Genomic DNA, 18,714 nt, shown 5'->3' on the forward strand with positions numbered 1-18,714 from the left:
AGAAATGCTGCTTTCAGCGGTGTGTCACTCATGAGCTAAAAGTAAGTGGTTGCTGGGAACCAGCATCATAATCATTGCAGCCCAGGGCTTAAAAAAAGTCAAATCTACTTGAGGAGAGTCCTGGTTAGTCATAATCTCCTGCTCTCTCACCCATCTGCTGATGATTGGCAGTTCTCTCCTAGAGAGAAAGGGAGAAAACTAGGTAGAAGACTGTCAGTCATCAGCAGGTGGGCAGGAGAGCAGGAATTCATGAATAACCAGGACTCTTCTCAGGAGGCCGGGACTCTTTTCCAGGCCCAGTCTGCAATGATTGTGATGTTGGTTCTCAGTAATAACTTACTTTTATCTTATAAATGACAGACCGCTGAAATCAACTCACCTGTCTCTACTTTATTCTGCCTTTAGTATGGGCAGCATAAAGTTGATGACACGTTCCCTTTAAGGTACATTGGGGCATCTATAAAAAAAATTGGCAAGGGTGAATGTAGCCTCCAATCACTTGGGGTATTCCAGTGCGGAGATCTTGGGTTACCCCTTAGCCTGTTTTCTTTGGATCATGACGCCCTAGGGAAATACATGATCTTACGATTCTTTTTGAAATCTGTTTGAAAAAGAAAATATTCCCTCAGCTTGATAGATTCAGCAGTGTAATAAGGTAAATAGAGGATGGGAGGGATCATGTCACCTTTCTTGGCAAGCTTTGAGGGTGCCATTCCATGTAGGAAGCAGAAAGGGAAACCCCTCAGATCAATGGATCATCAGATCCAGATAAGAAAGATGTTCAGAAGTCGGGTCAAAATTATTTTTTTACATTAATTTGTGAACATATCGCCATTTAATCAAACGTGTTTAAAAGCTACGGACACCTTTGGGGCATTATTTTATTATTTCTTTGGCTTAAAAATAATATTTCCAGTTGGTCTTTATTAAAAAATTACAAAAGATGGTCTTCTGTAGCCTTCAGTTTCTCTGCATAAGCAGACAGTTTCTTCTATTTCTCAGGGAGCTGCTCTGACAGCCAATTCTGTATCCCTTAACTGTTCACTCCGGACAGCTCATAAACACTACCCAGATGTTATGGAACTAGAGATAAGGGCTACAGATGTAGCCATCAGAGCAGCTCTCCGACAGATTCACTGAGAAGGAGAAGCAGTCATCAGATGCAGGGAAACTGAAGGCTGTAGAAGACAAACTGTTGAAATTTTTTAACAAAGACCAATTGGAAAAATTATTTTTAGACCAAGATAGGTAGAATGCAATAATAACAAAAACTGACCTTCAAAGATGTCCATAGCCTTTAAAACTTTAGTTTATTTATTTTGTTGCTTTGGGAGAGAAGGGGGGTTTTGTATATGTTTGCTGTAAAAAAAAAATGGTGTGACACGTCTTTTTGCTACTTTTGCTTGTTCTTCTGTCTTGATAATTTGACAATATTGAGTGTAAAGTACAAATGTATTTCAGTTATAAAAAAAGCAGTGCATGTCTTGCTTTTGTTGCACAGTATGTGTTTTATGGAGTGATTTTCCTTATTTGTACTGTGTTTGTATGTCTTTCAGCAATGGGTAGAAGGGCTAAAATCTATCACGCATAATTTTAGAGCCAACAACGTCAGTCCAATGACATGTCTCAAAAAACAGTAAGTGTCTTCTGTGTGTCTGTTATCTGTTTTCTATATTGTGTATGGTATATATTTTGTAACAATGATGTAATATGGCCATGGAGCAATGTGGCCTCAACCTCCGTACCTTAGTAAGAAATAAGTTGGGATGGGGCTATCTATATGTTTCTTCTTGTCCGATAAATGGGCTCTCCTGCACTTTTCCGCCACTCCATAGGATTGCAGAGTGTCCAGGGTCTTCTCCTATTGTTTTACTTTGATACTCTCAACAAGCTGCTGTCAAGTTTTTATTATGTTTCTTTATACACCAAAGTCAATGACTCGTGGATCTGACTGGACTATTAACACCATAACAAGGACCTGTTAGCTCTTCTGACTTGATGGTTTTTGTGAGATTTCCCATCATTTAACAGTTTTGGAGCATTTTACTCTTAAAACGCTACATTGGTTCCGCTGTTGTTTCTGCTGGAAATATTATTATTTTTTTATTTTATGCATTTATAGAGCGCTACTATATTCCGCAGCGCTTTACAGACATTAGCATCCAACTGTCCCCAATGGGGCTCACAATCTAAAGAAATACACGATTAAAGGGGTTGTCCGGGCTTTTAATATTGATGAGCTCTCCTCAGGATAGAACATCAATATCAGATCGGTGGGAGTGCCGGGTGTCGGACCCACTGTACGAGGAGATTGCGCGCGTCATAGGTACAAATCTGCTGACAGATGCTCTTTAATCCATAGTCTGCTGTATTACAGCTATATAGCACTTTACCATGCTGCCAAAAGAGGTTATCTCATCAAATGAAAACGTTGTTTTTTTTTTTACTTAAGTATCTGGAGTTACTTGCTTTTCCGTGGGTGGGCAGCAGCTCATCATGCACCTCCATCTCCCAGGATGCATTACAGTTAGCTCTTGTTAAACCCTTCCTCCCCGGGTTAGAAAATAGTCTGTCACATACAGCCACATACAGCCCCAGACATACACATGGTAGGTAATTCCCCCATAACTTCCTTCTCCGCTCTACAGAGAGAAAGCCTTATATTTCTATGAATTCAGAAGTAGGATGAATCGGTGAAAGATGTCCGGGCCATTTTACTTACTTATAAGATTACTATGCCGGCACTGAGGGGAAGAGAGCAGGGAAGCCACTGAGCAGGTTAGTCCACCTCTAAATACAGGTAGACCTGAAGGATGAACAGCAGGGGGCGCTTCCAGCAAACAAAATCTAATGTACATAAAAAAAAGACGAACAATATCTTTATTGCATGTATATTGCAATAATGCTTTAATTAAAGTGCTCTATTCATTGTGGGATGAGCCCTTTAACAAATAAACTGCTTTTAGCTGCAGCCAATGTGATTATTTTTTTTGTTAGCTCATGTATTTGTGTTAACGTATTTTAGTTCGTTATCTCTCTGCCAACGAGTTATGATATTTGTGCAAGACGTAGTTAGACATGAAGACATAAAATATATAAACAGCACAAGAACTAATGGGGTCATTTATCAAAGTGGTGTAAATTAGAACTGGCTTAGTTGCCCACAGAACCAATCCGATTCCACCTTTCATTTTGGACAGCTCCTTTGGAAAATGAAAGGTGGAATCTGATTGGTTGCTATGGGCAACTACGCCAGTTCTACTTTATACCAGTTTGATACATTTTTAGTTGAATATGGTGTAATCAGCATACCATAGACAGTATGGTCAGTGTGGTTACTACCAGGATAAAAGCCCAGCTGTCCAGCTAAAACCAAACCTCAATTACAATAAACCTGTTAATGATTTGCAGCCTCTGGGTCACTTGTGATCCATTTCCACGTGGTCATTTCCAGGCCATCAGATAGAGAAGCATCTAGTAAGTGGTAAGGACATAGTTACCGTCCTAGTACTGCTGAACACTCACACAGCGATATTTCAAACATTTTTATCTCACTTTATCTAATTTCCATGAGATGAACACTTTGTTTTGGATTGATAATCCTTGTATATACATGGCACTTGACTAAAGGCCCTCATACAGATTAGTTTACTGTTGTCCAACCTCGCCAAGAAAGCGGATTCAGCCTACAGTCTGATGTGAAGGCAAGCTCCCTACATTCCTCTGACAGATGTTTTTGGAGAGAACGTTTTTCACCCAATCCATTTCTTCGCCTAGCAGATAACCCGTGAAAGAAGCGTCAGGTAGCGGCTTTCGGCCAAACTGAACGTGTGTGTGCATGGGGGATTTAGAAGCTAGTTGGGGGTTAGGAGAGATAGATGTTGGCCAGCTAGTGAATGTACATGGACACCTTAAAAGGGACTGTCACCTGATCTACTAAAAAACACTTTAGAAAATCTTTTATAGATTTATTTATGCTCCTGGCCAATTCGTCTGGTATGGTAGGTTGTAGAAGTGTTCAGTGCCTGTCTTGAGCAGCTGCCTGGACTTGTTGTAATCACTTGCTGCCAAGTAATTTAAAGGGGCTATCCATTCCTTGAATTAGGCCATCAATATTGTTATATTTGGACCTCCCCAGTAATGTAATGCCAAATTCAAATACATATGTTGCTTATTTTATCATTCAATGGTCTCCTGACCCTAGAATAACATTAAAATAACAATTTTTTGCAGCCAGGGAAAGACCTGGACAGCAGGATAAAGATCACACGGAGAGGTTGACATGCAGCCATTAATCATGCAATCATATTTATGGCCATCTGGTTTCACGCTTAAAACTGCAGTATTACCGGAACAATTGTGCAGCCAAGTAACAAGCTATTCCAAAATACCACCACCACGCGTTCGGCAGTTACTCACTCGTGTTCTTATGCTCAGAAAGTAGGAAATTCCAGGGACCTTTAGACAGACAGGGATTATCTCAAGCTGTAGCTGTGCTACCCTCAAAATGTTCCTAAAAATATGCAGCCCTCCAATTCCACTTATTCCAAGTATCCTTCCATGGCCTGTAGAGACATGTACGTTTCTGAAGACATCAGATGGATTTGCTCCATCGTTGGTTTATACAGTCACGTGGACTAAGTACCTCATCAATATTTTATTTTTCTGGTTACCCAGGACTTCTGTTTGTGGGTGGTATCCTGCTATTGAAATATGACAACTGACAGGTGCTATTGATGCAAACAGGCTGCATTATGCACAGTCACAGTTGTCTCAACGGTAGGAAAAAACCCCAACCTCCTAATAGCAATCGATTACAAAGCGGCTGGGAAAGGATCAGCGGTAGAAAGTACTTGGAAAAGTAATCCAAGAATTTGATATACGGACCTCATTATTGGGTAACCACATATCATGCACTGCCAGGCTCCTTTGCTGCATGATAATAAACATTTGAGTATAGCACGGGGTGTCATTTAACATTTTATTGCAAATATATTAAAAAACATACATCAGAAAAATTAAAATCAAGGGAGGCCATATTCACACTTTGTTTTATTTTTTATGATCAGTGAATTTTTCTCAAACCCAAAGCTATGGTGAATGTGTCTGTATATGACAAACATTTGCTTATGTTCCCCATAGGCTACCATTGTAAAAAGAAAATGCATATATTGTGTGGTGTACAAGACATCTTTTTATATCCAGTAAAAAGAAAGTATACTGAAATATACCTGTATGGGGATGCCAAAATACTTTATGGATCCTATTAGTGTACTATTTTGATTGGCAGGGCCAGGTTCCTGCACAGTCATCTTGCCTGATCCTGTAAATCAAGAAGGAGAGGGAAGGGCTGGCACAGGAAGCAGTAGAAGAAGGGATGCACAGAGTGGCTTGGGCCTGCACTGGCAAAGCCTGTGCAAATCCATGAAACTCCAAGGTCAGGGCAGGCAGCAAAGGGTTAGTATGATAAACAGGCTATGGGCAGGGAAGGCAGTGGAGGTTCAGAGTAGATAAACAGGCAAAGGTCAGTACGCGGGCAGACAAACATAATAGAACACCTTCACTGGTGTCTAGCAAGCTAGGAAGCTTTAAGGCCCCTTTCACACGAGCGAGTTTTCCGCGCGGGTGTAATGCGTGACGTGAACGCTTAGCACCCGCACTGAATCCTGACCCATTCATTTCAATGGGTCTGTATACATGAGCCTTTTTTTCACGCATCAGTTCTGCTTTGTGTGAAAAACACAGCATGTTCTATATTCTGCAGCCCTGGTCCCATAGAAGTGAATGGGGCTTCAGTGAAAAATGCATTGCATCCGCAAGCAGGTGTTTTTCACTGATGGTTGCTAAGAGATGTTGTTTGTAAACTTTCAGTTTTTTATCACGCGTGTGAAAAACGCATCAAAACGCATTGCACCTGCGTGGAAAAAACTGAACGTAATCGCAGACAAAACTGACTGAACTTGCTTGCAAAATGGTGCGAGTTTCACAGAACGCACCCTGAACGCATCCAGAGCCAATCCGTCACGCTAGTGTGAAAGAGGCTTTAAGCTCAAGCACACTCTCATAAGATAGGTGCCCTAAAAACCCTAAGGCCTTATTCACACATCAGTGTTTGGTCAGTGTTTTGCATCAGTGATTGTGAGCCAAGACCAAGTGCGGGTCAAAAACACAGAACAGGTGTCAATCTTTCCATTATGCCTTTTCTCTGTGTAGGTCCACTCCGTGTTTTGGATCACAATCACTGATACAAAACACTGACCAGTGAATAAAGCCTAAAGTGACCAGCCATTATCTGGAGGAAACTAATGTGCACATGCTGGCCCTTGAAGAGCAAGGAAGTGCCCGCACCCAGGGTTGGACTGGTCCACCAAAGTACCAGAGGATCTTTCAGTGGGCCCAAGCTCTGACAATAATGAGCATTTAATAAAACAGGATCCTTAACTTCCTATATATACAAAGGATGGGCCCCCAGAATCATCTCGCCTGGTGGGCCCAAGGGACTTCAGTCTGATGCTGCCTGTGTCCTAGAGACAGGCTGGGAGGCCTCACAGAAAAGCTCAGGCTGTGGCCTGCAAAAGACATGTGGGACACCGAAGACTAGACCCCTTGCTCGTGAGCAATGGAGGGTAACTATGTCTGAGGACAGAAGGAGAAGCAGGGTGAGTCACAAGGCGCCCATATCCACCTGTGGACACAGGCTGTCATTGCAACAGCAGTGCTATAACATCCAACAATAAAATAGCAACCCCAACATATACCAGCTGAACTGAGGCCAAACAGGCCTCCATCTGGTGAATGGGGGTCTATTGGTCCATTTACATGCGCACAAGCTTTTCTGGCACATACAGTAAACATACTTTAGCAGTATGAAAGACCCATACACAGATCAGAAATGTCAGTCCGAAACACAGCATCAAAGGTACAGGTTAGACTCTGTTCCCACCATGTTCAGAGAGCTATGTTCAGCATGCAATAATTGGCACCAAAAAATTATGTCCTACACTAGCGTTCCTCAGCCATAGGCTGCGGGCCGCAATGCACGAACACCCACTGTGGGGCAGCCGCAGCGGATCGCGGAACCATACACTTTAATGGATCTGCGCTCCGTGGCCATATTGCGGACCGCATTTGCGGATCCGCAATACACGGGCACCGTTCCGTGTGTATTCGGCAACACGGATGCGGACCCATTCACTTCAGTGGGTACGCAAATCCAAAGATGCGGAACGGAAGCACGGAACGGAACCCTACGGAAGCACTACGGACTGCTTCCGTGGGGTTTCGTCCCGTACTTCCGCACTGCAAAAAGATAGAACATGTCCTATTTTTTTGCGAAACGGCCGGATCGTGGACCCATTAAAGTGTATGGGTCCATGATCCGCTGCGGCTGCCCCACGGTGGGTGTTCGTGCACGGCCATGGGGCGCACAGGTTCGTGTGCAAGAGGCCTTAGTTCACAGAAACCCTGGTGTTGCTTGAGCCCTAATCATGGATTTCCCAGATCACAGGGACAACAAGAACCGTCACTTAGGTCTCTTTCACACGGGCGAGTTTTCCGCGCGGGTGCAATGCGTGATGTGAACGCATTGCACCCGCACTGAATCTGGACCCATTCACTTCAATGAGGCTTTGCAGTTGAGCAGTGATTTTAACGCATCACTTGTGCGTTGCGTGAAAATCGCAGCATGTTCTATATTCAGCGTTTTTCACGCAACGCAGGCCCCATAGAAATTAATAGGGCTGCATGAAAATCGCAAACATCCGCAAGCAAGTGCGGAAGCGGTGCGATTTTCACGCATGGTTGCTAGGAGATGATAGGGATGAGCAACCCCGGACCACATTAAAGTTAATTCACTGTATTATTTTCCCTTATAACATGGTTATAAGGGAAAATAATAGCATTCTTAATACAGAATGCTTGGTAAAATGTCGATTGAGGGATTAAAAAATTAAAAAAATTAACTCACTTTATCCACTTGTTTGCACAGCCGGCATCGTCTTTTTTTCTTCTTCTTTCAGGACCTGCAAAAGGACCTTTGATGAGGTAATCGCGCTCAGGTGACGTCAGTGCAGGTCCTGCTGAATGAAGATAGATCCTTCTATCTTCATTCAGCAGGACCTACGCTGACGTCACCACATGGTGAGCGCGATTACGCCATCAAAGGTCCTTTTGCAGGTCAAGAAAGAAGATGATGCCAGCTGCGCGAACAAGAGGATGAGGTGAGTTAATTTTTTAACCCCTAAAGCCACATTTTACCAAGCATTCTGTATTAAGAATGCTATTATTTTCCCTTATAACCATGTTATAAGGGAAAATAATAAAATCTACAGAACACCTAACCTAAACCCGAACTTCTGTGAAGAAGTCCGGGTTTAGGTCTGGGTACCACATTCAGTTTTTTATCACGCGCGTGCAAAACGCATTGCACCCGCGCGATAAAAACTGTACAACACAATCGTGGTCAAAACTGACTGAAATTGCGTGCGCACTCGCGCAGGTTTCCCGCAATGCACACGCGACGCATTCGGAGCAAATCCGGGACGCCCATGTGAAAGAGGCCTTATACAGTAGATAAGTCAAACCGATTTCAACTGCTCAAAATACTTTGCAAAGCAGAAGACATATTTTGGACAGATTATAGCCCTGGAGTAGAATTATAAAATGCTTTTCCCACCCCTACACTAAACTCCTATATTCAGGAATGGGATCAGGGCTTCCTCAGGAAAGGACAACATTTCCCAGGGGTTGCCTTGAGTTGGAAATCACTGACCTGTAGAATGACGTTTGCCCATACTGTTGTATATGACTTTGTCCCATTTGCTATGCTTTGTGTACAGTGTGCCATAATTCAGGCCAATATAAATTTATTGGTACGTCATAGGGTTTTACTCCTATCCAGATGTGCACTGCTAACAGTGTGCTCGTGTAATGTGAATAGAACCTTCATATTCTAGAAGAATCAGTTCTTCTACAAAAGTCTGTTCTGATGAATAGACACTTATTTCTCTGACCTGGACAGAGCAACTAGATAATATTTGTCATGTCTCGTTGGGGAAAGCAGTTTTTATTGCACATATATCAATATTGGGGATGATAGAGCCCTCACGCTGTGCGCAGCCACAGCACAGCCGACGGCAGAGGAACAGGAAGAGGTGAGTACAGAGCCCGGGAGCTCATTAGTATTTGCCTTATAAGACGCAGTGACATTTCCTAAAGTGCGTCTTATGGGGTGAAAAATACAGTATGTCATGCGTCTCAGTTTGTCATAATCTCTGCTGTCAGTAAATTGGAACATCCATGTTTACATTCTGGGTGAATATGAGAGTGATACATTTTATTACAATATATATATGTACATGTGTGTGTGTGTGTGTGTGTGTGTATATATATATATATATATTTTGTTTAGATAGGAAAACCTAGATAGGATACATTACGGCAGACTCTCAGCTGTGCAAAGCATTGGGTACTTTCAGGTTTGTGTCCTTTCAATGTCCATTTACTGACAACTAGCAGAGATCTTGAAATCTTTGGGGAATTTGAAACACAAACCACATAAGAAACGTGCAGAACATGTTATTACAATGGCACAATGCTATGCCAACACCTTTTAGTACTGATTTATAAAAGCAGTGTGTACTGTGGACAGATGAGCATGGGGCAAGCAGATTTTTCACTTCATGTATGAAATTATGATGGTTACCTGAATGATCTACATTATATATTCTAGATTTTTTGACAAGATTTTGTGTATTTCAGCTGGATGAAACTCACATTTCTCACAAACGTAAATGGAAAAATCCCAGTCCGAAGGTAAGTAATTACAGCAATGAAAACTAAGATATAAGAGCTTGCCTGTCCCTTATCTAACACATAGTACTAGCAATGGGAATGGCGTCATTAGGGCATTCACTGGCAAGTCATTTACTCTTGTTGCTTGTGCTTTTCCATAAATTACAATTTCAGGCCTCATACACATGGATGTCCCCACAGCTTCCTACTGCGGTATGATACCTCTGTCCAGCACTGTATGACGGAGGTATTCACAATCACCTGTGACCTTGGAGACACTTATGAAGCTGCATGCTTAGAAGTCAACTCCCAATACCTAACATCTCTATTCTGGGTAGCTTTAGGAAATCAGCAATGTACAATACGATGTAAAGCTGCAGAGAATTTCACATTCCCGCTTGTTACTCTGCAGATCTATATGATTTCGATGCATGTTCCCCTTGCATGCTAGTAGATGACTCTGCAGGCAAATGGAGTGATGCTATTAGGGAACCTCTTTTTATGAAGACCCTGTTTCCTAGGGTGAGTTCATAGAAGACAGTAGAAACATGCACTAGGTAAGAGGCAGGGGTTGGAGAGACCTGACAGAGCTGTTGGTTCTGGGTCATTTGCTTGACCGGCAGCATGTTTGAGAAATATCCCCCTGAGCACTGATGTCCTCTTGTAACTCAATTGCGGACTAAATGCATGTTGATGTGTGACTGCTGATTATTTTGTGTAAGCCAGCCGTAAACAGATGAATGTTTGGTGCAAACAAAGGAGTGTGAACTCTTAGGCCCCTTTCACACGGGCGAGTATTCCGCGCGGATGCGATGCGTGAGTTGAAAGCATTGCACCCGCACTGAATCCTGACCCATTCACTTCTATGGGGCTGTGCACACGAGCGGTGATTTTCACGTATCACTTGTGCGTTGCGTGAAAATCGCAGCATGCTCCTCTTTGTGTGTTTTTCACGTAACGCAGGCCCCATAGAAATGAATGGGGTTGCGTGAAAATCACAAGCATCCGCAAGCAAGTGCGGATGCGGTTCGATTTTCAGGCACGGTTGCTAGATGACGATCGGGATGGGGACCCGATCATTATTATTTCCCCTTATAACCATGTATAAGAATGCATAGTACAGAATGCATAGTACAATAGGGCTGGAGGGGTTAAAAAAATAAAAATAAAATTTAACTCACCTTAATCCACTTGTTCGCGCAGCCGGCATCTCTTCTGTCTTCATCTGTGAGCAATAGGACCTTTGATGACGTCACTACGCTCATCACATGATCCATTACCATGGTGATGGATCATGTGATGGACCATGTGATGAACGCAGTGACGTCATCAAAGGTCCTATTGCTCACAGATGAAGACAGAAGAGATGCCGGCTGCGCGAACAAGTGGATTAAGGTGAGTTAAATTTTTTTAAAAACATTTTTAACCCCTCCAGCCCTATTGTACTATGCATTCTGTATTCAGAATGCTATTATTCCCCCTTATAACCATGTTATAAGGGGAAATAATACAATCTACACTACAACTAACCCAAACCTGAACTTCTGTAAAGAAGTTCAGGTCTGGGTACCACAGTCGGTTTTTTATCACGCGCGTGCAAAACACATTGCACCCGCGCAATAAAAAATGAACATCGGAACGCAATCGCAGTCACAACTACTAGCGCTGGTTTGCCGCAATGCACCGGGACGCATCCGGACCTAATCCGGACACGCCCGTGTGAAAGAGGCCTTAGGGGATCATTTATTAACCTGAAATACACCTATCTTAGGCGGATTTCAGTTCCAATTAGCGACTTTTCCCCGCTCACACCAGGTCTAAAAAAGCGAGCATGGGGGAGGGAGCGGACGGGCTGGAAGGCCCGTCTTAGTCATCATTTTCTGCGCCTGGTTTAGGTGTAGAAAATGGTCTACATCTAAGACAGCTAGGAAGCTGGTTTACATTTAGAAGCAGCAGTGGATCCGCCGAAGTTGTGTAGAGGCCCGCACCTCTTAGGTTGGATTTTTACCTAGTGCTGGATCATCGTTCTTTGGATGAACCTTATGATGTTGTATGAATGACTAGAAAGATTCGTATTCTCAGTCCCCACCTTCAGTGCTCTGTACTAAGTGAGATAAGATGCTAACATAACTGTTCGCTTGCTTCTGCTGGCGCAATAACTGTGCAGCAGGACAACTCAGTGTGACCAGGAGTGGGTGTACAGTATGTGATTACCGAAAACTGTCTCTTTTTTTCCGGAATCACTCTTGTCTAATGGCTGTGTCCGGTACTCTAGTTTCTCATTTTATAGAGCTCTTTCGAGTTGCAAGTTGTCTTTTGCAGAAATAGCAGTGATTTAGTGTACAGCTAGTACTGAATTTATCAAGCAGCATCGTAATTACTGTAATGATAAAGTCTGATATTTTTTAAGGGCTATATATAATTTTTTGGGGGATGGATAACATTGGTCAAACACTCACTAGGCCAAATAGATTATATATATATATATATATATATATGTATATATAGAGAGAGAGAGAAGAAAAAAGGCAGCACTCCAGGGATAGTTATGAAAATCTACTTTTTTCATCACTATCCCTGGAGTGCTGCCTTTTTTCTTCTATATATGCATTTGGGACCTTGGTCGCAGGCCCCTGAAAGGATTTGCACCCGCGTTTAATGTATGCTGCTTTTTTCTTTTTCTTTTTTATATATATATATATATATATATATATATATATACAGTACAGACCAAATGTTTGGACACACCTTCTCATTCAAAGAGTTTTCTTTATTTTCATGACTATGAAGGCATCAAAACTATGAATTAACACATGTGGAATTATATACATAACAAACAAGTGTGAAACAACTGAAAATATGTCATATTCTAGGTTCTTCAAAGTAGGCACCTTTTGCTTTGATTACTGCTTTGCACACTCTTGGCATTCTATTGATGAGCTTCAAGAGGTAGTCCCCTGAAATGGTCTTCCAACAGTCTTGAAGGAGTTCCCAGAGATGCTTAGCACTTGTTGGCCTTTTTGCATTCACTCTGCGGTCCAGCACACCCCAAACCATCTCGATTGGGTTCAGGTCCGGTGACTGTGGAGGCCAGGTCATCTGGCGCAGCACCCCATCACTCTCCTTCATGGTCAAATAGCCCTTACTTTCAAAGTTTTCCCAATTTTTCGGCTGACTGACTGACCTTCATTTCTTAAAGTAATGATGGCCACTCGTTTTTCTTTACTTAGCTGCTTTTTTCTTGCCATAATACCAATTCTAACAGTCTATTCAGTAGGACTATCAGCTGTGTATCCACCTGACTTCTCCTCAACGCCACTGATGGTCCCAACCCCATTTATAAGGCAAGAAATCCCACTTATTAAACCTGACAGGGCACACCTGTGAAGTGAAAACCATTTCAGGGGACTACCTCTTGAAGCTCATCAAGAGAATGCCAAGAGTGTGCAAAGCAGTAATCAAAGCAAAAGGTGGCTACTTTGAAGAACCTAGAATATGACATATTTTCAGTTGTTTCACACTTGTTTGTTATGTATATAATTCCACATGTGTTAATTCATAGTTTTGATGCCTTCAGTGTGAATCTACAATTTTCATAGTCATGAAAATAAAGAAAACTCTTTGAATGAGGTGTGTCCAAACTTTTGGTCTGTACTGTATATATATATATATATATATATATATATATATATATATAAATATCACCAATTCTTTAGAGACATTATCATCACTTGCTGTCCCCAAAAGAACTTACAGTCAAAATTTTCTATCAGTAAGTCTTTTGAGTGTGGGAGGATACCCACACAAGCATGGGGAGAACATGTAAATGTAGATATTGTCCTTGGTTGGATTTGAACCTAGATGTTGGCCTTGATCAGATCTCAACATAGGACACCAGCGCTGCAAGGCACCAGTGCTAACCACTGAGCCACTGGGTTGTCCTTAGGGTCCTTCATAATCCACTTAACCTCTTCTCCAAGAAACTCTTACTTACCACTTCTGGTAGGTTGGCCTGTAAAGTCATCATGGTTGGTGTTATTTTGGACTTTTGGTGTTCTTTAAAGGGGTTATCTAAGGGGTTATCTAATTTCTCAACCCCCGACCCCCCCCCCCCCCTTCCATATGCCGGGCTCCTCACTTACCTCGCTCCCCGCTCCTGGTCCCCACACCGCCGCTGTTGCTTCTCCTTGTACACGGTACATCCGGGATTGGGGGGGGGGGGAGCCAATGGCAGGCGGGGACGGGGGCGAGCCTCCCTAGCATAGCGGGTGACGCAAGGGAGGCTCGTCCCCGTCGCCGCCTGCCATTGGCTGCTCCCCCTCCGACACCGGATGTTTTCATTTGTGTACAGGGAGAAGCAGCAGTGGCAGTGCGAGGACCAGGAGTGGCACGGGGAGCGGGGTAAGTATATTACCTGTGAAGGGCCCAGCATATGTGGGGAGGGGGTTGAGAAATTGGATAACCCCTTTAAATTTACTAGTGACCTTGACCCACAATTTCCCTTTACTCCACAGTATTACAAGAACTTTTGCCTCTGGAAAAACAGAAAAAGTGATTTTTCAAGTTCTTAAAGAATTAGGTCTTCCAAGCGGAAAGGTATTTAATTCAAGTTTATTACGTTTTTCTGTACTTGAAATTATAGATAAGACTCAGAGTTCAATTTTTTATACATTTGTTTTATGTATTTATGTTCACTTGAATGGGAGATGAGCTGCAGTATGCTGACACAGCCACAACTCTGTGGACTGCATCCAACTCCATCCACTATTTAGTTTCTGGCACCTGTGGCTATCCAAAACAATCTATTGGTAAGGGGTGATGGATGTGGGACCCCAACCGATCTCATATTGATTACCTATCTGGAGGATAGGTCATTAATATAAAAAAAAAGTGCTGGAATATCCCTTTGAGCACCAGTGGATGCAAACAATGGAATATTCTGTGTATTTCTTGCCAAAGAGAGGAACAGGAACAGGTAGGTAGGAAAACTTTACTGAAAGAAATGTTTTCATACTTTTCTGTGATAAAATAAGTACCTGTTTTTGGAAATAATACATTTATGCAACACGGACCAAAACCATATCCTTGTGAATGAAATGACATCTAATTGTTATGTCACACAGATCTCACACGATCACGTTCTAAATTATGTATTTCTCTCATTTTAATAATAAATCGTATGTGTGATCAAGAATATATCAAAGGTATTGGTCGATGGCGAGTCTGGGTTCCAAGACCTCTAGTAGGCCCTGGCTTTAGTGCCCTTTTGACTCCGATTGGCTTTTTTCAGCTCTTAAATGTATAGTACTAGTCAATATTAAAGGGGTATTCCAGGGTTTTACTGTTGATGGACTGTCCTCAGGATCTGATCGGCCAAGGTCTCATACCCCACACTCCCGCAAATCAGCTGTTCTGCAGTAGATGTGGCACCCACAGGGGTTTCAGGGTGGCTACACAGCTCTGTCTACACAGTGGTCGGATCTGGTTACCGCAGCGCAACTCCTTCCACAACACAACACAATGGGTGGAGCTGTGTATCTCTAGTGCCGACTTCTGGCACTAGAGCTACTTGGGAGCCGCAGATCATTAGGGTGTCGGACCTCTGCAGATCATATATTTATGAGCTCTTCTGAGGATAGGCCATCACTAATAAAATCCTGGAATACTCCTGGGTCTCTCCCAACAGATGATGTCGGGCAAAAGAAGGATCTGGCACTTTAACTATCAACACTCAATCCTTTTGTAGATAAGCCACCACTAGAGGTGTCTGGCAGCAGAATTCTTCTTTTGCCCATTAAAAACACATACATATTCAGCCGAACCGAACGTGTATGTGTTTGGGGATGATGGGAGAGATAGCTGTTGGCCAAAAAAGCAGTTGGCCAACTATTTAAGGCATATGGGCACCTTTAGTCTTAAAGGGTTATTCCTCTCTGGAAGAATGATGACATATCACCAGGATATGCCATCCATGCCAGATAGTTACAGGTCCCACGTCTTAGACCTGCTCCTATTTCCAGAACTGGACCTATGATGTGAATAGAGAGCAGCCACACATGCACAGCCACCTCTCTATTCATGGCTGTAGGAGCTCAGAAAATAGCTGAGCACTGGCTTAGCTATTTCCAGCAGTCCCATAGAGGTGAATGGGGAGGTGGCCTTGCTTGTCTGGAGCACCCTTAATTTACCACTATGGGACTTCTGAAAATAGCAAAGCACACACGTTCTGCTATTTTCAGAACTTCCAGAGCAATAAATGGAGAACATGTTGTGCATGAGCGGCATGCTCTCTTTCACTTCGGCCCCATTCTGTAGATAGGAGCAGGTCCCAGAGGTGAGACACGCACCTATCTATCTATGTTAATGGCATATCCTAGCAATGTGCAATCAATGTCCCAGATGGGCCAACTCTTCTAAGTTTATAGCCCTGTTCAGACCTCCCACATTTCCCAGAAGAACAGAAACAGCAAAGCTGAGCCAAAAGAGCAAGATGGGCACTTCAGCCCCATAGTTCTAGTGGTCGATTCCTGAGACCTCCTAACATTTTTGATATGACAGTGACCCTTTAAAGGGAATCTGTCACAAATTATCTCTCCGTCCAACTGTTTATATAGACACATAGCTGTGGTTCACCTGATCAAAACGCTGTTTTTCTTCTTTTGATCCGAGGCTCCGTTCTCGAATTATGATACTTTTTCTTACTATGCAAATTAAGCCTTTGGTGCAATGAGGGCATCACCATTGCTCTTGTTGCACCCAAGTTCTCCTCCTCTCTGTAGCCAGCCCCTCCCTGGCTGCTTTGATTGACAGGGTCATACAGTGGGAAAGCAGCCAGGGAGAGGCTGGTCACTAAAAGGAGTGGGGCTCGCGGGCAACAAGAGCAATAGTAATGCCCTTGTTGCACCAAAGGCTTAATTTGCATGGTAAGCAAAAGTATCATAACTCAGGAACGGAGCCTCAGATCAAGAAAAGAAAAACAGTGTTTTAATCAGGTGAAGCACAGCGATTTGTTTATGCCAACAGTTGGATAGGGAGGTCGCTGGTGACAGATTCCCTTTAAACTGTGCCAGAAGCATGAACGTGTTTGGCATATTTAACGTACAATGTCTTTATGTTGCAGAATGATGAGATCGAACCCTCTGCTTTTACATTTGAGAAGTTCTATGAACTAACACAAAAGATTTGCCCCAGGACTGATATAGAAGAGCTGTTTAAAAAAATGTACGTTGAAACATTTGTGTTACATTTTAGTTCACCGTTAATTAGTTATGTAATTGATTTATAGTATATTCTGTGAAATCTACATCTGTAGACCAGCATTTCCCATTTATCTGCATTTAATTGTTTAATAATGTTATAAATGTTTTTGTAGCATTATAATTGAGACCATTAAAGTTGGCATGCTACACGTGTACTTGACACTTGTTTGTTCTGGCTGTTACTAACTATCTACAGATTAACTGGCTTGGTTAGATATTAACAAACCTTGTAAACTAATATAAACAGCAAATTAAGAGACTATTTTTGCCTTAGCACATTTGTGTCAATAGTAATATTTACTTATTAGAAGAGAACAGCTAGAAAATCTGTGTTACAGCCCCTTCGCCAAAGGGTAAAAATAATTGCACGCTGCCTTTTAGAAGAGCCTTTGTGCCTGTGACATCACTTCTTTCTAAGAACACTAACAGCTCAGTTTTAGGTTACTTTCACACTTGCGGCAGAGTGATCCGGAAAGCAGTTCCGTCGCCGCAACTGCCTGCCGGATTCGGCAATCTGCATGCAAACGGACAGCATTTGTAGGCAGATCCGGATGCGGATCCGTCTTACAAATGCATTGCAAGAACGGATCCGTCTCTCTGTATGTCATCCGGAGAAACGGATCTGTTATATATTTTTTTCACATATTTACCGAATGGGCAGACCGGAAGGACGGATCCGGCATTGCAATATTTTTAATGCCGGATCCAGCGCTAATACATTTCAACTGCAACTGATCCGGAATTTTGGACGGAGATAATACCGCAGAATGCTACAGTATTTTCTCCGTCCAAAACGCCGTTCAGTGACTGAACTGAAGACATCCTGATGCATCCTGAACGGATTTCTCTCCATTCAGAATGCATGGGGATATGCCTGATCAGTTCTTTTCCGGTATAGAGCCCCTGTGACGGAACTCGGTGCCGGAAAAGAAAAACGCTAGTGTGAAAGTACCCTTATCATAGGGATTCACTCTAAACCCTTTTTTTTTTTTAATCTAGCACAGGTTAAAAAAAGATTGTTTGAGGTCAAGTGTCCCTATGATAACACTGAAGTGGCATAGCTCAGTAAAGGGTATTCCTATCGCTCATTTCCCCATGTAGTAACTATTCTGGAGCATCTTTTCTTATAACTTTGTGTTGTATTGTTGCTCTTTTATACCTACTCAAAATGTATAAATCAATTGGAAAGACTGTGTAGGGACATGGTCCCCATCTAGTAATTGCCAATTCTCAATTTATTCATATATTTCTTCCCAGTTCTTAATTTATTCTTATATTTCTAGTAGAAATAAAAGAGGAATTGCAGCACTGTTGTAAGAAAAGGTGCTCCAGAATTTTTATTTTATGGGGAACACAAGCTGACATGTCCCCCTTAAAATGTTATGGCATCATTAGGATATGCCTTCATATTCTGATCGGTTGGAGTCTGACCTGCAAGACCCCGGAGTCCCAAAAACGAAAGGATCGATAACCCTTTGGCAATTCTACCAGTCATTAACTGTGCAAGGAACTCTTAATAACCCATGATGCTATGGGCCCTTTGCTGTGAGAATTGGTTTGGTCTTCATCGATCACTAAGTGATGACATATCCTGTCAATTTACTCTAATATTTTAGGCTGTGGCTACACGGCAGTCTTGGTCGCAACGCGCATAACCAACCAA

General features: G+C 42.5%; 1 protein-coding gene across 3 annotated transcripts in view; it reads left to right on the forward strand.

The window, feature by feature from the left end:
* The window catches only part of PLCB4 (phospholipase C beta 4), a 378,077-nt gene that overhangs the window by 226,256 nt on the left and 133,107 nt on the right, over positions 1-18,714 (forward strand). For all 3 annotated transcript variants that reach the window (XM_040429870.1, XM_040429871.1, XM_040429869.1), the window contains exons 8-11: positions 1,557-1,636; positions 9,760-9,813; positions 14,307-14,388; positions 16,913-17,013. In XM_040429870.1, the coding sequence (XP_040285804.1) occupies positions 1,557-1,636; positions 9,760-9,813; positions 14,307-14,388; positions 16,913-17,013 (317 nt within the window). The remainder of the gene's footprint in view (positions 1-1,556; positions 1,637-9,759; positions 9,814-14,306; positions 14,389-16,912; positions 17,014-18,714) is intronic.

The sequence above is a fragment of the Bufo bufo genome, chromosome 4, assembly GCF_905171765.1.
Source record: "Bufo bufo chromosome 4, aBufBuf1.1, whole genome shotgun sequence".
NCBI lineage: Eukaryota > Metazoa > Chordata > Amphibia > Anura > Bufonidae > Bufo > Bufo bufo.